This window comes from Phoxinus phoxinus, assembly GCF_949152265.1.
Source record: "Phoxinus phoxinus genome assembly, chromosome: 2".
Taxonomy (NCBI): domain Eukaryota; kingdom Metazoa; phylum Chordata; class Actinopteri; order Cypriniformes; family Leuciscidae; genus Phoxinus; species Phoxinus phoxinus.
Genome location: NC_136877.1, coordinates 34,072,492 through 34,096,377, shown reverse-complemented (window position 1 = coordinate 34,096,377; position 23,886 = coordinate 34,072,492). Strand labels below are relative to the sequence as shown.

Sequence of the window (23,886 nt, the reverse complement as noted above, 5' to 3'; positions counted from 1 at the left end):
ATATCACAGCACTAACAGTACTATATCACTGCATTGCACTGAAGCCCTGACGTGTAGATGAAGACTCTTTCACAAGCAGCCCACTCAGGATGCACTCATGCATGACCTGAACTACAAATCCCAGAGGACCTCAGAAAGAGGTCAATGGACTAAAGTGGCATCAAACATTCATGACATCATGACTACCATCCTGTCTACTACTGACGGTCAGCTTACGGACTGTAGTTATGTAGCTCCACACAGTGGACGTTTATGTGTATTACAATGGAGCGTTTTGAATGTTTTCAACTATCCAGATATTTTGTTATGTGTGTCCATACATACTTTTATTTGTGTAAATAAAACCATCAGATCAGTAACCTGTACTTTCCTCCCGCAGTTTGGCCGTATCGACCCTCATTATCCAAAGGTCTGTGGTCACCAAGGCAAAGTGCTGGACATCAAATGGAATCCTTTCCATGACAACATAATCGCGTCTTGTTCAGAGGACTCTTCTGTGAGTAAAATCCTCATGATGGTCAAATCAGTCAGTATCATAAAAAAATAATAAACTGGAAACCTGAAATATGAATATAACAGGACCAAATATATCACTTAAATAAAGTATTATTTACTGAACCTTAAGTCACATCAAGTAATAGGGATATATTAGGAAAGGGATACATATTTAAATGTCATTTCAATGTGATTTTGATTTACATAGATAATTTTAAGTGACCCTGCAAAATAAAAATAAATTTATAAAAAAATTAAAACACAAAAAGATGTAAAAAAAAAAATGCCGTGGCGAAAATCATAACAGGGATAGAACAAGTAAACACATTGTTATTGTTATTATTATTATTATCAGATGGCTCTGAATTGGATTATGATTGGTAAATACAGTTATTTTAATGCTTCCGTGTTTGTTACATTGTATTTGTCATATGAGACTGATTTAACCATTTATGAAGTTATATAATTATAACTAACCTGACATCAGAGTCTTAAACCTTCTATCTTGATATAGTTGATTTAAAGGTGACATTTTTTTAGTCCTGCATCTTTGTGTCTGTGAATGTGTCAGGTACGAATATGGGAGATTCCTGATGAAGGACTGAGAAGGAATTTGACAGAGCCTGTATTAGAACTGTATGGTCACAGCAGACGCGTGGGCCTCATAGAGTGGCACCCAACCACTAGTGGGATTCTCTTCAGTGCTGGCTATGACTACAAGGTACTAAAATCTTTTGCAACCGAATTTGACAGTCTCAAATTCAATAATATGAGCTATAAAGTTAAAACATGGACAGTGTGGACAGTTGGTACTCAAGATTGTATGTGAAAACTTATTTTGATTGTCCACAGAATGAACATGAAAGTCCCATACTGCTAGCCTGGTCCTACCAGACCCTCGTACATTTCATTTGTACAGAGAGTCTGGCCTCTCTCCATTGACAAGCGTTAACTTCCTTGTTGACGGGCACTCTGTTGAAGTTTAAAACTATTGGATCTGCCCAGAGCCACTCTGGATCTGCCATAACCAATCGCTAACGTTTGGTCGTGAGTCTCGTGACGTATGTCACTCAAACTAGAGCACGACCTCAACGTCATCATTCTCAAGGGGGAACCATCGTTCTCGGGCGGAGCCAGGCTACCATACTGCCACTCACAGAAATAAAACCGTCAAAAGACTGTATCTGAGGTATGACTAATGTGTTGTTGGTATTTTTGTCTCTCTGTAGATCCTGATTTGGAATCTGGAGATTGGGGAGCCGGTGAAAATGATTGACTGCCACACAGACGTGGTCCTCTGTATGTCATTTAACACAGAGGGGAGTCTGCTGGCCACCAGCTGCAAAGACAAGAAGCTCCGCGTCATTGAGCCCCGCTCTGGCAAAGTGCTACAGGTGCGGATTGCGTGTGTTTAGTATTTCAGTATATGCAGCGCTCAAACACTCACAGTCCGAAGTAAACAGACAGACTCATGGCAAATTTCAATCACATTCCTTCTAATATCTGATATTGACTTAATTCTGCACTCTTCATATTCGTCAAGTATGCATTAAATTGGTTAAAAAGTATAGTAAAGACACTTATAATGTTACAAAAGAGTTCTATTTCAAATAAATGCTGTTTCAAATCAGCATATTAGAATGATTTCTGATGGATCATGTGACACTGAAGCTCCTGTCAAATGGCTACTGAAAATTCAGCTTTGCCATTGCAGTAGTAAATTACATTTTAAAATATATTAAAATAGAAAAAAGTTCTTTTAAATTGTAATATTATTTCACAGTATTACTTTCTTACTGTATAATAGCCTTGTTGAGCATTTCTGTTAGAAACATTAAAACATCTTACCAACCCCAAAATATTTCAACCGTATTTTTTTATTCATATAACCATACACCCGGAATTAATTTTATGTTCTAAAATATTCTATTTTTCACTGACATCCAAAGGGAAAATATCAATCATCACTGTGAATTTTTGGAATAACCATAATTTTTCATGCACCCTTATTTTGTAAATGCACTATTGAGAAAATTGTTTGCAGAACTGAAATTTTCACTTGTTTTTGTTTTATATTGTCAAGCAGGAGGCAAACTTTAAAAACCACAAAGTGAACCGTGTTGTGTTCCTAGGCAACATGAAACGACTCCTAACGACAGGTGTGTCTCGCTGGAACACACGCCAGATTGCTCTCTGGGACCAGGTGAGGACAACCTATGTGTGTGGGTCAGGTTTTGACCTGATCACTCCCGACAAGGGTATTAAACCTGAAATCATGTGGGACCAGTCAAGGAGGAAAATAAACAAAAAAAATTGATAAGCAAAAAATATGATCTAATTTAAAATATAAATGCTAAAATGTGTCTGTGAGGGTCAGGGGTAGGGATAGTTTTAGGGGTTATAAAATACTATTAGTTCAGTATAAAGACAAATGAAGTCAAGTCTCCACAATGGCAGAAAAACAAGTGCGTGTGTGCGTGTGTTCATTTACAAAACTCATCCAGAAATACACATTGTCCCTGATGTCTGCATTACCCTAAAGATTAAGATCGTTGAAAGTCATTGTTTTCTTCTCAGCATCTTCCCTGTAATTATTGTGTGAGAATCACATTAATTGTTCTGTGTAAGTGTAGCTAAACTGGAGAGAGAATATGGGTAAAGAAGCTGGTTGCTTTGCTCTTCGTACATTGTTAGGGTTCTGTGAAAGTCCTGTATCTCAAAATTAATTTGTTAAAAGAAAAAAAATCTGCAAATCTGGGTTCAAAGTTATTTGCTCTCATACTGCGCTGTCTCTCATGACAGGAGGATCTGTCCATGCCGATCATTGAAGAGGAGATTGACGGCCTGTCAGGACTGCTTTTTCCATTCTATGATGCAGACACACATATGCTCTACTTAGCAGGCAAGGTACACATTACTCCATACTGATAAGGATTCTTACATACTTGTAATGCTTGTAAATATGCACTTCGTTCAAAAGTTTGGCATCCGTACTTTTTTTCAAAAAGGATACATTTAATAGTAAAAAAAAATTCCATTTAAAATAAATGCTGTTCGTTTGAACTTTCTGTTCAGCACTAAAATATTAAGCTAAACAAGCATTTTCAACAATGATAAGATTTTTTTCTTGAGCACCAAATCAGCATATTGATTTCTGAAGGATAATGTGACACTGAAGACTGGATTAATGACTGCTGAAAATTCAGCTTTGCCATCACATGAAAAAATGACATTTAAAAACTGAAAACAGTTTTTTTAAATTGTAATAATAATGTTACTGTTTTTACTGTATTTTTGGTCATATTTTGAGCATAAGAGACAAAACATAAAAAAATGTCCAACCCCAAACTGTTGAACGGTTATGTATATTAGATATAAAAAATGTTCAGCCAAATACTGAAAAGCCACATCGATACTGCCATCACAAATGATCACCTTAGAAAAAACAGTAATTGTCTTTGAACTGACTAAGATGGTGTAATTGTAGGGTGATGGGAACATCCGGTACTATGAGATCACCCTGGAGAAGCCCTACCTGCAGTATCTCATGGAGTTCAGGTCCCCTGCACCACAGAAAGGCCTTGGTAAAACTCAAATTCTCACCATTCAATGATCACACTGTACCAGCAACCAGTGAAATGGAGTAAAAAACTTTCAAAATGAACCCTAGAATGCAATAAATAAACAAACAAACAATAACAAAACCCCAAAACACTTTCAATTTATAAAGGTCGTCAACATGACCCATATTGGATTCTGTTTTTTTTCCATAGAAAGGTTTTATCTCAGTTTTCAATGTAATAATTTAAGATTTTTTTTATAAATAAAATTTTAAATATTTAAATTATAATTTATTCACTTCAAATATATATATTAAAAAATATATAAATGATATAGCTTTTATGAGCAATGTAAGGAATATCAGAATCACACCCTATCTTTATGCAGTCTAGGGTTAAAACTGGAACTTTGTATGTATACCTTTAAGTGGATAGCACTTTAATTTTTTCAGTAGTTTCTCCTCTAATAAAACAGATATGTATTGTGTTATGATCTCTTCCATATCAAGACAAAACCAACAATAAGCATGCCAATGACTAGTGTCTAATGTTTAACTTCTCATGTGTGTTCTGATAGGAGTGATGCCGAAGCATGGACTAGACGTAGGAGCGTGTGAAGTCTTCAGGTTTTATAAGTTGGTGACTCTAAAGGGCCTGATTGAGCCAATCTCTATGATCGTACCTAGAAGGGTGAGCACAAGCATCATGAATATATTAGTTCCCAGTCCACGGTTCCCAGTTAAATGAGTCATTGAGGCTTCCACTGAAGGATGAGAGAAATTTGTGCTAGACAGTAGACACATCCCTTGTATGAGGTCTCTTAGGTAATGGTTGTGTATACTGCCTTTTTTTTTTTAAGCAAGCCATTTGACAGGATGGAGAAATCCATCACCTCTCTGTTGCTGGTGTAACTGCCACCTCAGTGAGATGAGAGTAGTGAGCCGTGTAATAACCTCAATGTGAGACACAGCATGTGTGTTTTTGTGCTCTGTACAGAATGGGCAGTGGTGGGTTGGCCCATTATTGTTAAGGCTTCACAAACAGTGGGAAGGACAGCATCCACTCAACCCCACAATTCAAATCCACACACACACACAAATAAATCCAGTGCCAGCTTGTTTCAGTGCAAATGGTCCTGAAATCTATCAACCCACATCTATCATTCATGATATTGGAGAAATCTGTTGTTGCACCGCCAGCAGTTTAACCCAGGGGGCGACAATAGGGGGCTTGAGTGTTTTCTGTAAATTTAGGGGTGGGAATTAGGGTTGGAATTATACAATCAATTTAACAGTATGCAAATATTATATATATATATATATAGTTATCCTGCATTCCTTGTAACATACATATGTTCAAGATCTGTTATATATATATACTTATGGAACTATTCTATAAAGTTGCTTTGAAATTATATTTAAGTATATAAAGTATATATATAATAAAGTGTTATACAAATTAATTTGAAATAAAAATGTATCTCTACTGTTGGGTACAAAATAATATTGGGTAATATTTTATTATTAATGAAATTTGCTCAAACTCTTTTTTTTTTTACTTTAGTAAAATGAATATATAGCCAATATATAATTAATATACATTTTAAAAAATTGGAATCAACACATTTGCTATTTTATCACATAATATTTAGTCTGTATACCTTAGCTGGGGATCATCATATTTCAGAGTCCCAGGCATTAAAAGTTTTGAAAAACCCTTTTTACTCACACACAAAGTATTTGCTTATTTGTAGCAGAAACCTTTAAAAAAAACAGCAAACCCACATAAACCTGTAAGAATAAGGTCATACCTCTGCAGAAACATTTTTTCTTATAGCTGTTGAAAGAATTTGTTTACGTATTGTAGTAGCCTACTGTTACTCACTGCACTTTACAGTTTTCTCACCGGTGAAAGACACATTGGTAATGCAGTAACGTTGCCTCTGGTCTTATTGGCTGTGCGTGTTCATGCTTTCAGGAGGCGTGGCATTGAAAGGCGATTGCAGGGAGGGTGGGACGTACACTTTTAGTGCTATCAGGCTAAAGTTAGCATTTTCCCAGATCACCTACAGCACCTTTAAGTGCTCTGCACAATGAACACAGTGGCAATAGTGTGCTTTCTGTGACACTCTGGAGTCCAAGTTTAGACTGAACATGTACCTGTCCAGAGCCTTGTTCTTATCACCTAATGTTAATAGTGTAAAAACAGTACATGAACACCCTGTTTCTTTTCAGTCTGAAACCTATCAGGAGGACATATATCCCATGACTCCCGGGACAGAACCTGCTCAGTCTGCTGATGAGTGGCTCAGTGGAATCAACCGAGGTGAACACCTGCAGTTATCTTCAGAAGAAAAATATTTGAAAAGACAAAGGTTGAAATTAAGCTAATCCATGTATGCATGTACACGTCTAGGTCCGGTGCTCATGTCCTTAAAAGAGGGCTACAACAGACCCAACAAGCTGGTGTTCAAGGCCCCAGTGAAGGAGAAGAAGGGTGGAGTGGTCAATGGGATTGACCTGCTAGAAAACGTGCCTCCCCGTACAGAGAATGAGGTGTTACCATAATCCTGTTAAGATTTATTATGGTTGTTGAAAGGACAATTTAGCATATATCTGTGTGTAACCCTTTGCGTTGTGCACTGCAGCTCTTGCGGATGTTCTTCAGGCAGCAGGAAGAGTTGCGCCGACTGAAGGACGAACTTGCGCAGAAGGACATTAAGATCAGACAGCTTGAGTTGGAGCTCAATAACTTAAGGAACAGCCCAAACATCACCAACAATAACAACAGCAGCAATGGTAGCAGCATTTGACGTGGGATCTGTGCTGTTTCTGTTGATTTCCTAAAGTGACACACTAGCTATAAGCCCCCCAGCGCTGCTGAAACACACGGGCTTCCTTTTTCCTAACACTCAAATATCCTTCCTTCAAGACCACTGGAGACCAAGCACTTGTCTTCATAAAGCAGTGTTTCACTCTGGCCCTCAGTGTTGACCCCACAGCTGCAGTGTGCTAAGTTGACTTTATTGGACTGATGATTCACTTACCCTGTGAAAAGTCTCCCATCTTCAGTCACACTGCCAGTCTACCTGCAGTGGATTGATTCTCCCTATGTGGATTGATTTTGGTACAAGCTATTCATTGCATTATCATCTCATAATTGTAGACTTTAAATATTAGAATTATTTATTTCTTTTATTTTTTCCTTTGTGCTATTAGAAATTGTTTTAAAACGCTTAATAAACTCCATATAGAGATAAAAAAAAGTGTTGAATAAGGTCAAACAGACATGCTTCACCCATCAAGCTGTTATCTCATGTAAACACTAGTTCTATTGCATCATTAGGATATGACCCACAGTGCTGTTTTAATGTGGAAACTCAAGCACCACAGTCCAGTAATCTTACGACAGATGACTTTTACCCAATTGACATGCTCCTGAGTCCTGAAGTTTCGAGTTTGTACTCATATAAGTAGGGGACTCTGCTTCTTCACATAATTTAGATCCTCCTCACATTGTGCAGTGTGAAATATGTTCAAGTCAGTCTATATAAGCGATATAGCAATATAATTAAAAAATAAATACATTTTCATTTAAATAAACTTTTGCAATATACAGATAGAAAAAAGTCCACTAATTGTAAAGTCCAATCATGACATAAATTAGCGATAGATGTAGTATTAGAGACCTACACTGTAGTTTATAAGAAGGTTCAAAGAAAGAGAAAAACATTGTTAAAAAAAAATTCAGTAAGATGAATGAACAGTAACTGTTTATTTTAAAGACTGTCTGTGGTTTACAAAGCATAATGGAGCATTGCTTTTTTTTTATTAACATTTAAATGAAACCTATTGACTTCCATTTTCAGTTCTTACTTTTAAATGAAGTGTTTTGAGTTTCAGGTTTGTAGCTTGTAACAATGAATTTATCCTTTCCGTCCTGATATAATATTCAAAATGTTGACCTCTTATACAGATTGCTTTTTAGATTGGATGTAAATTCTTGTAAATGCATTGTATTCCGCTTTGAATTTTCAATGTAAGCGCTTTTAAATGTTTTATTGTAAAGTTGACAAATTCCCTGTGGGCAAATATTAGTCTATGCGCCACAAAACACTACAGGTGCAGTCACGCACTTCAATGCGCACTGCTCTGTAAAGGTTAACCTATTAATTATAATATTATGAACACAATTATTTCCCCCAGAACAAACAGGAAAATATCGTTTTTTAAAATGTAATGGCATACTTACTGGGCCACCCATGATCTGATGTGTTAAATTCTTAAAACAAAAATTGGTAAAACTGACTGATCACTTGATTCCTGAAAGCTCTCAAACCTCGCTCGACCAGCACGGAAAGCAAACTCGGTCCTCCTCTGTGAGTGTTTGACATTTTGTCGCTGTCGCTATTTAATTAAAACACTATAAACATCAAGCTTTTTTTCAAATATTTTATCTTATAAAACAAGACAAACCCCAGCAGCAGTTCCTGCTTCATTATTGCATAGTAATAGAGCGTTTTGAGTGCATTTCAAGAATTCTACCATTAGGGGGCAGTGAAGCTACGGTCTTGCGCATGTGTATGGATAGCACATAGGCCTACACTTGCCATGAAGCAAACACAGACAGTAGTCCTTAGTTAATATCCTAGCCTGCAGTTCAGACACACAATAGTCCTTAGATAATATCCTAGTATGGGTATAAGTACAAATATTAGCCTGCCTAAAAAAAAAAGGTGAGGAATAGGGTGTTTAGTAGCCTGTACATTCCCAACCTCATGCCTTACAATACACTGTGTATCCTTTTGGATGTTAAGGTGAAGTTAGTAATAATTTAGATGTTCACATTGCGAGGTGCCAGAATATTTATGTTGTAGACTTGGGCCCCTTAATGTTGGTGTCAGACTGCCTACAAAAGCACAATTAATGTTGAAATATTTCGTGCTGACAGTGCCTGAAGAATTATGAGGCAAGACATTAGGCTAACCTTTGTCTTTGATTAAAATGAACATTAATAGGTAATCACTACTCTGTATTTCATCATTCATTATGATTAGCTGACTAACTACAGCATGTTGCACTAAGGGTAATTGCATTCCAAGTAAAAAACCCTTCCTGAGGAAGAGCATTAATGTGCATAAAATACAACTGTCTAGACTATAGCTTCATTTACCTGACAATATTGAGCAAAAATATGGCAATCTGTCCCCACAGACTGAGACACCTTAGTTACACTGTATGCAATGCTTTCATGTTCATGTTAAAGCACATGCATATACGGTTAATATTCATTTGAACAAAAATGCTGACTTTTATTTATGTGACATCTGAAGTCTTCTTTTTAATAAAAATTTCAATCAGTATGATCTGACAACTGGATACAGCTGTTAAAATTGCGTATGCTTTCTATTTAAATAACTGGCATGACGCTTCTGAATATTTACACAATATCCAGTTACGCATCATCAAAAATATACAAGCTATTTTCCCTGAGCTTCACAATGCAATTTCACTTCATATATTCAATTAATCCAAAATATGAAGTGGCGAGATGATATACACTAGCCATTTCTGTACCAGACTAGAAAAAAAAAACAATCTATTGATCATGTAATCACAACTAATTACAATATATGGATTTTCTGTGGCAGTCAGAACAGATATTTCAAATTACCATAGAACCACTTGCATTTTCATTCATTTTATTACAGTTAATGGTTACAACTGAGATTATTTGTGAAAATGTCTGCCATTATCAAAGGGAATCAGAAAAAAATATATTTGGTCATTATTTACAAAGAACACGAAACCTCTGAACTATCCACACAAAAGGGAGAAGGGGTTTAGGACTCATTTGACAAGGGCAGACATTCGGCTCTGAACATTAAAAAATAAAATAAAAATCACATTGAGAGGTTGAACTGTGCATGTCCAAGCATACATCATGATGTGTTCTTCATGCCTAAACAGCACGTCACGTGGTGGTGGGGATGATGAAGAAAACACCAAAAAAATAAAACACACACAAATAAAAAAGATGCAATAAAAAAGTGGGTTAGAAAATGTTCTTCCTTGAAATCCAGTAGTCAACTTTAAAATAGAGTCAGCCATGCACTTCTAAAAGGTTTTTGGTTGTTTTTTTCTTTTTTTTAATACATAAGTCATCACCAGCATTTAGGCATCAACAGTAAAGACAGGGAAAAAATTACAAGAGCATACTGGTCTGTTTTCCAACAATAATAAATTTCCACACTTGTGTTGTCAGCCATTTGAAGAGCTTTTGGAGAAAATGAAGGGAATCAAACTGAAAGTACAAACCAAACCAAAAGAAAACAACAACAACATCAACAACAAAAAAGCTAAAAACAAATATTTAAACTGTGTCCTCGTTTATACTAGCCCCACCCCCTACCATTTGAATACCTCCCCAAACCATCGAAGAGTGACAATAGGACAGATATACAGGGGTTAAACGGTCAGATCACAATGGGGAGGGGGGGAGTCCATGTTCAGTCCTCATCTTCCTCTCCTTCCTCCCCTTCCTCATCCAGTTCTCTTTTCCTCTTCTGACCCCGTTCCTCCTCTGTAAACACAACACAGGAGGACCAGAAGTTTTGTTTACTCTTATTCTCACCCTGCTTATCAGCATTCAATTCAAAGGTGGTAACACTTATTGTATTAACTGTAATCATATTCTATTCACTTACCAAAGTCTTCCTCATCATCTACCTCGCCGTCATTTAACTCCTCTTCCTCCTCTTCCTAAAAGTGAGAAAAGGGCACAAATTTATACCATGTTTGTATATTTCGATATATAAAAAAAATCTATATTTTCTTCCAGCATTAACCTCTCCACTGATGTCCTCTTCTTCCTCCTCTTCTCCCTCTTCCTCATCATCCTCCTCCCCCTCTTCTTCATCTTCATCCCCTGGAGCAGCATCTTCATCATACTCCTCTTCTCCCTCTGCAGACAAAATTAGGTCAATGAAAAATGAATTCCTTAAACGAAATTGAAAAGAATTATGCACCAGGAAGCACATTATCAGTCCAACTCTTCGGAAACATACCATCTTCATCATCATCATCATCATCTAGGCCTTCAACGTAAGCTTCAGCATCAGAGTCTGGTGCTTCTTTATCCTCTTTGTCATAGCCGTCGAGATATGTCAGCTGAGGGAGCAGCTTGAAAACATTTTCTCTGTAGTCATTCAGGTTTGTCACCTCACAGTTGAACAAGTCTAAACTTTTGAGGCTTTCCAATTTTTTCTGTTGGGAAAAGGACAGGAGGTCAAAACAATGACAATAATACATATTTTTTTGTTTTTATATATATATATATATATATATATATATATATATATATATATATATATATATATATATATATATATATAGCAAAATAGGATACGACTCATATGACAAGAATATTGCTTACCAGGGGTTCGATGGTGCTAAGGTCTTTAATTTTGTTGCCACTGAGGTTGAGATGGGTGAGGTTGGGACACTTCTCTGCCAGTACCTCCAGACCACCTGAGATTCTGTTATCGCTAAGCTCGAGCTGTGGAGAACACGATTCAGTGCCATGTTAATAAGGGGGAGGGGGGATATGTATTGTAAAAACATAGATTTTTGAAACTATAAAAAAAGTAGACATGAAACTGCCTATTACCTTTTTGAGTTTGTTAAGCTTAGGCAAATTGGCAACTGATGTCAAGCCTACGTTGATTGTGCTTAAAAATTCCAGTTCCTCAAACTCATCAGTGAGGCCCTCAATTTTGCCCTCATTTGACCGACAGTTGTCAAGCACAAGCTCTTTCACCTGTTAAAGGGCATATGAGATGGACAAGAGATTAAATGTTATGATTCATGAATACAGCATTTGTAATAGCCTCTACATGGGCAACTTCAAATCAATGAGGTGGGCAAGGTGGTTAAAGCCACTTAAATTCATTCACACAAGAGCTGTTTTTTACTTTTGCAACATGCCAAAAGAGCACTGTATGTTTACACTTATTGTGCTGACCCACCAAAAAAAAAAACGTGAAAATATGGATATTCCTTATTTATATAGTCTACTTTATTATCAGCAAACAAACAAAAAAAATAGAGTGCTCATTTTAATCAGAAGATGAATACATTAATCAAATTAGAACGAGGAAAATGAAGAGCGTAAATAAACACGTCGCCAATTGGGCGCCATTCAATTGTAAAGTTTACTTCAGCATGCGGTCTACGGTAACAGATAGGGGTGCATGTTTCGGTGCTTTGACCAAATCTCATATTTGACTCCCCATCCAACAAAATGGCTGACTCCGCAACAAGCGGCGTACATTGTTATCCTGTGGGTCGAGCATTTTTACTACAGTGCGTGCGTGTGTGCTCGAACAGCAAAGTAAAGACGCGTAAACGATAGCCTGGGTGTTACACAAATTCATTGCATTGTCTTGGAAGAGCAAAGACACGAGGACGGACCAAAGAATTCACGAGTAGGAGGGGCAGAGAGGCGCATGATAATGCAACTGAGTCGCTCTTCGAGCGAAAGGTATCGACTTTCACGGAATAAAGATGAAATTCCCGGCTTCACAGACGCTCGACTCCCTATATTCAACGGTTCTGGTCGGTTCAAAGGAAAGAGACGGCGGCAACTATTCTCTCTGTTCGATTAAATATCGTGCGTCTTTGTTGCTGGTTAAAATGGCGGCTTGTCCTAGATCTTGCAACTAGAGCAGCGCAGCTTCAAGTTGCGTAGCGCTCACATAAGCGCCCAGTCCATGTAAATAACAAGCAGAACCACACGGCTGGAAATCTCTTTATCCCACCAGCTGAGACGCACAGAAGTACTCGGAATACGGTTATGACATTTTAATTACGAGCTCTATTACAGCGTACTTGGGTATGCGTAAAGGGGCAATAACAGGGACCTTGATAACGTTGCAATAAATTCATCAGAGAACGTAGTTATACTTGTGAGAATTGATATATAGTGAGAAAAACACGGGGGATATTTAAGAATAAGAAAATGTAGATTTGGTCTTTGCATTCTGGCAATGTCGTCGACATATAATGCAGTTTTAAATAGGTTTGGGCACCTTAACGCAACTAGATATGCTGTGACACGATTCCTTTCTATACTGCGATCAAACAACAAATGCGCTCGTTTTCCCATCTAGATCAAATAGGGGACTTATTATTAACGTGCCAAAAGCCCACGTAAAGATCCCGCCTAAGTATTTACACAACTTTCCTCGATCGGGAAATGTAAATGCATTCAATTTAAAAGCGTTTAGCTGGAGAGATGCCACGAAATTTAGTTGACCGATCGCGTTTATCGAAAGCTATCTGTCAAACCGTCTGCACAGCTATTCACAAAATGCGTCCCACAACAAGTTACCGAACTGGTCAATGACCACTGTGACGGGAAAGTATGAATGTTGAATTGAAAATGGTTGTGCGAAAGTGTGAGAGAGGCATGAACTGACGGCAGGCGACTTTTGCAGCACTGAGGATGCAAAGGAAAAGGGCGCGTTCAGGGGCTACAAAGTTACAAATATGGCTTCTCACGCCGCTTCCCTTGTTTATACACTGAATGCATGGAGCTCTTGCAGTTTTCGACCACAGCATCGTCAAAAGATCTCCCGAAAGTTGGGGATAAAATATCCAGTAAAACTGATAAACTTATGGGCCGTGTATATGTATACTGAGATAACAACATCCGAGGCTCTAGGCTTGTAACAAAGTCGCCGCAAACTTTTCATTCAAGACATCAACTTGACGCGTGCACATCTAGCGTTGTCCATCCACGCAGAACTACTCTAACCAACAGTTTTAATAAAATCATATCACTCAGCAATTAATAAAGATGCTTACGTCTGACGGCGTCCGGTTCCGCAACTCCAGGTGAATTCTCTTTTTCATATCCATGTTATTGAACTCTAAATGAGTGATTTAAACCAAAGAGCGCAGTTTAGACTTGGAGTCTTTGCTGCACATTCAGCTATAGCCTCTTAACAAACTAGCTATTGCGAGTCTCACAAACATGATGCCCCAGTGGGTGGGAGTTGGGTGTGGGATTGTCGTCACCGGCGACCAATTAGAAACGCGGAATGAAATGTGAAAATGCTCACAACTGCACTGGCGGCCAATCAGCGTTCGATCACAAGCTGGGTGGGGTTACAGGAACTGTTAGGTTGATCCAGCGAATCTGTTTTAGGGTGACATCTATGCGATAAAATCAACCGAACTGTCGAAGGCGCCAGAGACTAAGCAGGGTTATGGTAGTTACTTTTGTTTTGATTGGATTTATCTACACTTAGACGAGAATATATACGAGTTATAGGAATACATTTTGAAAATACACTGACGTGTTGGTTAAAAATAAAATGCTACGGTCGTGTAAATGAGGGCTGTAGATATATTTAATATTTAGTCAAACTGCTGCTTCTGTCTTGAAGCGTTTTCCTGGCTAGTAAGTACAGTCACTTTGGACTGATGGATGGTGGACCGTCAGGAAAACACGACCCCTCCCCCTTTTGGAGGGAATGCACAGCGGCGACCACCGAGACTATCTGCGCTAAATATCTGTATTACTTCTCATCTAGTTTAGGCAGTGTTCATATCTCACAATAAAGTGGATTTCCTGCAATGAAAGTTTTACATTATTTGGTCCCGTTAATATATACGCTGATATGTAAATTATGTATTGGTTGAAACAGATGAAGCATAATATTTCAACAAAAACGAAGGGACGGTTGTATAACAAAATGGACAAGCCTATAAATATATATATATATATATATATATAGCGAATAGAGGTGATATGACATAAATCGACGTAATTATTTTTCAGTTATTACAAATGAGCCCCGCAACGGCAGAGCCCATACGTTACCAGTAGCCACTGGTCTTATTAAAAACAAGTTTGTCACATGCACTTGACTGCCACATCGCACACTCCAACCACGGGCCCACGCTTTTTCCTACAGTTCAAACAAGCCAATCGTATTTCAGGGGGAGCATTCACTTCCGCTTCTCGCTTTGACTATTGTTGGTATGGAGGGGAAAAAAACAAGGTCACCTGACTGTGCCCGGCGCCATCTTGATTCGCAAAATACAACACATTCAAATAATTATAATACCATTTATTGACTCTTAAAACGAACAAAAAGCAATAGACTTTACCTATATTTGATGTCATGTCTGTGTGTCGCTCCGCTACCCCTTAGAAAAAACTGTAGAGCAACTGCTTGGCGCATTATTGTTTTCACAAAAGTGCACCGGCTGGGTTGTTTGTTGAGAGAGCGCATTTCACTGGCGACTCTGTCGTTTTACAACGTTATTTCGAAATCACTTCATACCAGGACATTTTGCCCTTGAAGAAAACAGAAAAAAAATCTTCTTCTCTCGATCTGGCCACTGACTCCAACCCGCACAAGCGGGCTATTCTCAAGCCCCTTTGATTGTACTTGCGCATTAGTTGAGACCATTTTTCCTCTGGGTGTGTCTCTCACTCGTTGTCTGAACGTACTTGCTAGCAGTACTGCATCAACTGTGTGTGTGTGTGGATTGCATTGCAGAGTGCGTGCACGATGTGCGCAGAGCCAAATCGTATTCGCACGCTTTGTGGCACACACACGTACACGGTCGCTCCTTTTCACACCACCGACGGCTAACTTTTGTACGTGAATGACGAGGAACGTCATCTGGACAAAACGTAGAAAATTAGTGAACGTGGACGAACATGCGAGTTATAAATTACACCAAGGTCAAAGGAAACGTTTTTTGCGCGGAAGACTTTATCGTTTTGAGAATGACAATGAACACCACGTGTATCATGTGCCAATCACCTAGATTCGTTAGAAATTTGAATAAAAAGGCATTTGGTAAACCGTTCGGTTAGGCTATTTTAATAGGACAGATGGGTTGATGGACATTTGCACCGTCTGCTATAAATGCTAAAACTGCAATTCATAAGATCAACTCGTGAAGTGTTCAATCAACAAACAATTAGGCTAGTAGTTAGTGTAACCTCAAAACAATGCTTCTCTTTTTAGTCACATCTTTCTTACCCAAGAACACTCATTTTGAAAGGCACCATGTCAGAGGCATTCACTGTGTTTTTACAAAACTGGAGTGGCCTGTGTTGAGTTGTATTTATCACAACAGCACAGTACATGCAAAAATGAGATTTCACATATTTTCAGAGAGTGCAGACAACATCGATAGGGCAGAACCCGTGTCTGAATCATAATGTCACAAATGTGTGGTTCTTGCCACTTACTCCATCAGTAGGCCTAATGCATAGCCTACTACATGTCACAAAAAGTCCCATTTATTTACTCCTTGTCAAGCATTTAGTCATAGCTAGACTTCTCAAGCACACATAACACCCCATCTCTTTGCACAAAAGAATAGCCAGACCACAACATTTGAAAATGTACATGCTAGTGGATCTGACTCTTTCAGGATGTTTCTGAAGTGACCTGGAACTGTAATAAAGACACTTCCTAACTTACATCTCTGTTAAGATTGTACAAGTTCAGTTTTCTAAATGATATCCTAACTGAAAATGTTTCTGTAATAAGCCCCCTGATTATTTTGACTGTTTTAGGACTGTATTCACAGTTGGCGAATGACTTAGGCTACAGAATTGTATTACTGATCTCGTGAACCCTTGACGCCAATTAGCTACATGCTAAATCCTGCTTATGCTGTATGTGCATGTTTTATGTTTTGCACTTTGTTAAGAAAGCATCAGATAGCAACATGAATGTATGGAGAGATTTGGGGAGTATTCAGTACAGATGATTTTATCACTCCAGATGCTGTTTAATGTCACAATGAAATCAAAATGGACAATTATTTTATAGCCCATATATATATATATAGAATATTGCAGAATATAAATGATTTATTTGTATATTTATCTTTTTTTTTAAATAATTTAGCCTTTCTTCATAATCTTTAATCAACATAACTTCCCCTTGCTCTTGCAGCAAATACTCTCCTCTGACGTGTTTACTAGCGTGAGGGCGGGACAACCTGTCACTCACATAAGATGACAGAAATAGCAAACCATAATGATCCAATCAATTCCTGATGGACGAAAAAGAGAAGAGATGTAAAAAAAAAAAAAAAAAAACGTCTTGCCCGAGAATCAATTTCACCACATCACAATAGGGAAGAACAGATTACCGCAACTTATGTTTCATGCTAACTTTAAGCAGATGTAAGAGAAGCTGCTTTTTGCTGACTGAAAATTGTTTGTGATCTGAAGCATCTTTCATAAGGAAGATTTCCTGGGTGGAAGGTTTTGGCAGTAATATTGTCTTCGTACTTCATCCCTTTTGTGTCATGTAGGGCATTGATAGAGGGCACAGTGCTGTGAGAATGCAAGCCAAATCGAAGTAGTTCTGGTCGGGATAAAACTTAATTGTCTCAACAATATTTCTCTATATCAGTAACAAGATAATGGAATATGATGAGCTATACATATAGGCAAATAATGCAGCTGTTCTTTGGAGATGGATGATAGGCCTACAGCACACAGCAAAGTAGATTTTTGAAGTGTGCTGTTTAGGGCTCTTTTTTATTTTTATTTTTATGATTGTCCACAGAGTTATTCAAAAGAATATGGGTGAAAGACGGTGACCTAAATGGGTCAGCCATGATTTAGGTTGTAACTATCTGTCAACACATGGCTGAACGGTGCATTCTGCTGAAACACCACTAGATGTCAGTCTTCCATAGGCTGAAAACTTTAGCTCTGCATGCCCGATGTAACTTCTATATTTTACAAACGTTTCAAACTCTATTAGAAAAATTTAGTGTATCAGCCGCTTATAAAAATGTAATGGGGCGATTTGATCACTGTCAGATGGAGACAAACTGTAAAGTTGTTTATAATAACATTTAATTACTGTTTCTATTGTTTATTATGACTAAATTACTTATAAATAAGCCATCAAAATAAATTGATGTTATTCTATTAATCATGTTCCTATAAACTATTTTCATTACATTACACAAAAATATATAGATGCTGCTTAGTATAACGTCAGTAGCCTGTTATCAGGCCTTTTATGAGGATTAATCTAAAACGTTATGTATTTAGCTGAACAAATCCTTTCAGTGACCACTAAATTGATAGCCTTTCACGATCAATAAACTTAAAATTTGACATATTTATTCATAAAATTAAAAAATCTAATGTCGCCTTTCTTTGTTTCTCAACAAGTAGCCTACGATAGACATTGGCATATTGCTGCCATCTAGTGGTTAGTTAGTTATATATATCATACAAACATAATCAGATTAATCACCATCTTTTTGCCTTCTGCCGACTGTTCAAGTTCATGAAAGCTAAATATCCATAAAAGATTACCTTTCTGTTATAGAGTAATGTGTTTTTCCTTTCCCTTTTTATAAGATAGGCCCAAAGGCATTGTTCACGTCTAACCCTTTTAACACACAAACAAGTAAATTTGCTGTTAAATCATACAGCAAATATATACATTAAAAACATACTACAGAGTACGACTTACAACCTTATATCCTTTTTTATAGGCTATGTGTACTTTCTTGAGTCATCATTGCAGTAAAATATATTGACCACAAGATGGCAATCTAGGAAAGCAATTGTGAATACTTTAGGGACGAGTAAGCTAAATATATAACTGGCGAGGACTGTATTCAGGAGTCATCTTCAGAGATTCTGCTGCTTTGGTTTGTCTCAATAAATATTCCCGGAGGAATCTGATAGAAAACGAGAATCATTATTCATGAACACTTCATCCATTAGGGTGAGAAACACGTGTACAAGTTCTATATCTCTATTTACTTAAAGTACCCCTGTAAGTCAATAATTTGATCCCTTAAAACTCATCATTGATTACCAAAATGACATATTTAAACGTTTTTTTTCCTTGGAAAAAAAATTCTTCATGCCCTACAAATAGCTTGAATGTTAGCCTACTCTACACCCCATTTACCCGGTTCTATGAATATGCTAATTAGCCCGGCCTCCACTCACACCAGCTCAGAGATCCACTCGTTGACGATCACACGTTGACCTGATTTGTGACGTCAGAAACACCAGCGATTTCAAACCGCTGTTTTGAGACTATCTTGGATTCACTGCAGAGAAAATACTCAGCAATGGTGTTGATTGACTTATAAATTTGCACATGGTTTGTCTTAAAGCATATTGAAAGCTTGATTTTCACCACAGAGGCTAACTATTTTTTCTTTGAGAAAAAAAAAAAAAAACTTGTTATGGGCCTACCTGGCGTCAACCCTCACATTTTCCCCGGGATTCTCCCATATTTTACCTTGCTTTACCGCTATCATCCCGTTTAAATGTTTTTCCCGTATTTTTTTTTTATCTTTCTCTAAAAAAAAATACCACTGGGCGCAAACCAGTTAAGCAGAAATCCCGCCCTGCAGCTAATTTCAGTGGTTACTGTTATGACGGGTAGGTTTAGGGATCAGTGTTTGGTGTAAGCAGAGCCGTTAAATCGCCAAGAGGCCGTTCACATCTTGCGTCTTTTTCGCGCTCAAGTTCGTTATTTCAAATAATAGAAGCGATGCGGCTGTTTTTTTTCCAGGCGCCAGGCGGAGAGAGGTAAAAAAAAAAAAAAAAAAAAACTCAACTGTTCAAAATTCTGCAAGTGCACCGCAGGTCATGTGACAAGAACCAACCAATCAGCTTCACCCTTTCCGTAACAACATTGAAAGCTCAGTCAACATGAACAATGTTCATGCTCACCCAAACACTACTGGTGTTTTTCTCTTCTCCGTAATATTGGCTACAGCAAGCGTTTTTCACTGGTGGAAATCCATTATCTACAAAAACTACTTTGTCGTTGTGGAGAGCGCATTGCATGGTTGCATAGCAACGACAGACGCAACGGGAAAATCTGACCGAATTTTAAACATAAAAGATAAGCTAATGTGCATTGTAAATGTCAGTAAAATTAAATTATTTAAAGGCTGAAATACGTGAGGTTTATCTTTTTTATAAAACCTTTTTTTGTCAAAACTTTATTTGAACTTGTACATGTTAGAAACAATAAACTCTTTTAAAATCTATAATTTTTTAATGTTATTATTTTAATGTTTATGTAAACAAAAAGTGCATATTGATGCTAATCAATTTATTTGTTATTTGCTGGTCAAAGCGTCGTGTAGGTCTTAAATGTCAATCTTTATGGTCTTAAAATGTCTTAAATTTTACTTACTGAAACCTGCAAGAACCCTGTTCGCTCCGTGCACAATATGTCGACCGTTGACATTCGAACTTGAGTGTGCGGGGCCAGTCTTCCGGTGATAACTTCCGGTGATCTGACAGCGAGAGCAATCTAGACAACAGCGACAATGGAAGTAAAATAATGGCTAATGTTTTTGAAATAAAAAAAAAGCCTGTTGAATTGCACTACTTGAAAAAATAGGCTTTGCATTAACCATGCTTGCATTTTAATGCATTGCATTTTTATGGGCTGAAATTCAACATGGTTGAATATTTAAGCTGTGAATATTTCAATTCAAAACATTTCAAACACACTTTCGTTCATAAAAATTAAATAATCCATATTCACCTTTCATATTTCACTTTCAAAATATTCAAACTGTATTAAAATACAACCTATTCAACAGGCAATTTTTGGTCTATTTTATTTAGTTTTACAAATTCGCTTCCACAAATTCAGTGGTTCAATTTCGACAGTAAATTCAACATTGACATCCAACAGCTGGAAAAGCAGATTACCGAGCATAATCTCCATCTGCTGTTAATCAACCTCACCAGCAGGGGGTGCAAGCACGTGTTGTTGACGAAGACCAGAGCAACAGTTAAGAGCAAGCCATTCATTCATAAAAACTGATTTATAGAAATTTGTGATTTTTATGAGGGCTGTTTTTATGTTTAATTCAGTGTCTTCACTGTCCCCCTGTAGCGTACATGCATCTTTCTCTACCGTGAACGAGATTGTAATGTTATTCCCCCGATGCTGAGAACTAAGGTTACATTTGAGGTAGACATATAATTCTCTTGGTTGTTTAGTTGCCTTAACTTATATATCGCGGTGATGTGCTGCGTGGGTTTCCCTCAATAATTCAGGATTGCTGGACATATAAAACGCTTAGTTTATGGATTAATACAGTGATATAAAAGACCAAACTCGCACTTTATTGAGAAGCAGATGGACTCACAATAATAACTTAACGCACAAAGTTTCACGCTAAGCGTTTCCTAGTGATATAACGTTACTGGTTATAAAGTTGGCTTGACGTTGGACATTCGCGCATTTAGGGACCGTCTCTAAGTTACATACGACATTGACACGTTTCTAACTCTAATAGTTGTAACTATTTTTACAGTACTTATAATTGTCATTGCGTATGCAAATACAATCTTCTGTTTGTGAACAGTTGTATTTCATTCATTAATCTGACTATGCATCTGTGCATTTAATTGCCATTGGCTCATGTGATAGTACTATGGATCTTAGTAGTATTTTAAGTGATATAACTGATTCTACAAACAACCGGAAGTGTCTATCCGCACACTCGCTGTTCAGAAATCCAACATGGCGGCCACGTGCTAATAGCACCTTCCGAGTATTTCGTTCATTTGTCACGTGACAGATGCAATGAACGACTCATCATCACTATAATACAGAGATTATGTATTATTTATGTGCAGATATGTTCATATCTGCACAATGTATGTTTTAGCATAGTATTTATTTAGCCTGCCTCTGCCATCCAGCAACCCGTCCGTCCGTTCAGATCTCCCGTATTTTGGTTTCCAAATGTTGACAGGTATGGTCAATTCTAAATGTCCACAAATAGAAATAGTTTGGCTAGATATTCCCATGCATTTATTAATGTCATCAAGCTCAATAACAAATACTTTGACAACATCAAGAAGGAGTGACTTGGGGGGATGTGTTTGTCAGATGAAACAAACTGAAATAACCCATGCATTCATTATTAATGTTAATTGACTTTTGGATCAGATCTAAGACAGGGATTGTAATTTGATATCCACTTAGAGAGAGGGTATGAAATGGATATCCTGCTCTACAAAAGCATCCTAGACCATGTGGCTGAATCAAATTATGCTGTCTAATAGTAACATTACATGTGGCTAAGATACATGACTTAGAAAGGCAATGATTCAGATTTTAGGAATTATAATGAATACACAACTACTATGATGCAACCAAGGGTTGAATCTCAAAACTTCAACAGTGCTCTATATTCTGTGTGTAAACAAACATTCTTCTTTAGTGCTCCATGGACTAAATATCACCATATGAGAATGACACGCGGATGAGTAAATAATGACAGAATTAACACCACATGCTTGGAGAGCAAACAAAATTCAATAATACAGAAACTTTCTATGATTCACACACATGGGCGACATGAACATGCCCACATCTTTTTTTGTGATTGAGCACAGATCATAAAAGATGATATATTGTATGTAGTTTTTAGCATGTTAATTTCCTAAAATGTATTATTTTGTTGGTGAATGAATAATAAAAAAATGAAACCGATGGCTGTAAAAAAGCAAGATAAGTAAAAAGAGAGTGTGGCTCTTCTGTATCATTTACAATGCAGCTCTCAGCCCATCTTCTCAAACATTCATGAAGATTCCTCTATCCAACAGGATCATGAAATGTCGTTTGTCTTCAGCTGTCCCATCTTCAAGTTCCTCCCCCACAATTTTTGAAATGTTACCTCTCGCTCTGACTCAGTGCTTTATTGTCATGACATAATTGCACATTTGTATTGCCAAAACTTTTGCAGCTTACAAAGCAACCACAAGAATAAGGCAAAACATTACATAAGTTCGGAAAACGATACAAATTTAAAAATTATAAAAAAGAATTATGAAATGATTTATATTAGACATTAGATAATAAAAAGTAAGAGGTACAGGCAAAGAACAACAAGACATAAATAAGGAAAAGAAAGAACCTAAGGAAGAGCAATAGCCTAATAATGAGCAAAATAAACTCTCCGGCTCGGCCTTATTGTTTTTTGCTGATTTTTTCCTCTTGATGGTGCCAATCCATATACAGTATGAAATACACACTGCATGCACTGCAGAAATGAGATTACCTTGTATCCCTCTTTCTAAGGCACTATAAATGATAAAAGTTGTCTGCTGCTTGTTTAGCACTCAAGACTTTAACCGGATCCACTTTTCCCAGTCATTTAACCGAGCCACTAGATCTATTGACAAGCATTGTCATTCATCTGGTGCTATACAGACTGGAGGAGAGAGCTGTGATGGCTCTCTGTGTCTGATAATAAGACTGATCTGCACAACAGCTCATTCACTCAGATTGCTTGTGCATCATTTTGTATTCCCCAGCATCTGTCTGCTAACATTGCTGTGGTGCATTATATTAAACCTGCTTCCTGTCTGTGTGTTCTTAACCAAAAGATAATTAATAAATTAAGATACACATACACAAACAGACACTTTTTTTTTGTTATTATAAAACAAATAAAAATGTCATCTCTCTCTCTCTTTCTATCTCGCTTTTTACTCTTTTCTAATATCTCTCTCTTGATCCATATTATGTGTATGACTCCATCCTCCAGCTTGTAGATAATCACATTGTAGCACAGCAGTGGATTTGTAATTGTATATTTACTGTCTGCAATAGGCCACACTGGTGCCAGAAGGACTAAACCAGACAGACAGTAACTTTTGGCTCTGTAAATGGAAATCTGCCAGATGAGATATTGTAAGTGTGGCTCTTGCTATTCGGTTATCAAATGATAAAGATGATGGACTGCTTTGTATTGAGGGAGCA

General features: G+C 37.3%; 2 protein-coding genes across 6 annotated transcripts in view; one reads left to right on the top strand and one right to left on the bottom strand.

Annotated features, from left to right (window-relative positions):
* Window positions 1-7,668, top strand: part of coro2ba (coronin, actin binding protein, 2Ba) — a 38,969-nt gene extending 31,301 nt beyond the window's left edge. For 2 of the 4 annotated variants that reach the window (XM_079599989.1, XM_079599991.1), the window contains exons 3-12: window positions 380-496; window positions 1,067-1,216; window positions 1,725-1,889; window positions 2,582-2,698; window positions 3,298-3,402; window positions 3,983-4,079; window positions 4,633-4,745; window positions 6,290-6,380; window positions 6,471-6,610; window positions 6,703-7,668. In XM_079599989.1, the coding sequence (XP_079456115.1) occupies window positions 380-496; window positions 1,067-1,216; window positions 1,725-1,889; window positions 2,582-2,698; window positions 3,298-3,402; window positions 3,983-4,079; window positions 4,633-4,745; window positions 6,290-6,380; window positions 6,471-6,610; window positions 6,703-6,867 (1,260 nt within the window). In that variant the 3' untranslated portion in view covers window positions 6,868-7,668. Of the gene's footprint in view, window positions 1-379; window positions 497-1,066; window positions 1,217-1,724; window positions 1,890-2,578; window positions 2,699-3,297; window positions 3,403-3,982; window positions 4,080-4,632; window positions 4,746-6,289; window positions 6,381-6,470; window positions 6,611-6,702 lie in introns of all 4 variants that reach the window. The other 2 variants (XM_079599988.1, XM_079599990.1) reach the window with 1 other exon arrangement.
* A 2,071-nt stretch (window positions 7,669-9,739) lies between these two features.
* anp32a (acidic (leucine-rich) nuclear phosphoprotein 32 family, member A) lies at window positions 9,740-20,427 on the bottom strand. Of its 2 annotated transcripts, none has more exons than XM_079600032.1 (7): window positions 20,290-20,427; window positions 11,724-11,873; window positions 11,490-11,612; window positions 11,122-11,320; window positions 10,903-11,018; window positions 10,762-10,816; window positions 9,740-10,637 (listed from the first exon to the last, which is right to left on the bottom strand). In XM_079600032.1, exons 1-7 carry the CDS (start codon window positions 20,341-20,343, stop codon window positions 10,564-10,566), a joined length of 771 nt encoding a protein of 256 aa, XP_079456158.1. In that variant the 5' UTR covers window positions 20,344-20,427; the 3' UTR covers window positions 9,740-10,563. The 2 variants fall into 2 exon arrangements, with proteins under 2 accessions (XP_079456158.1, XP_079456157.1); XM_079600031.1 differs by lacking the exon at window positions 20,290-20,427 and adding an exon at window positions 13,922-14,586.
* Window positions 20,428-23,886: the final 3,459 nt, after the last annotated feature.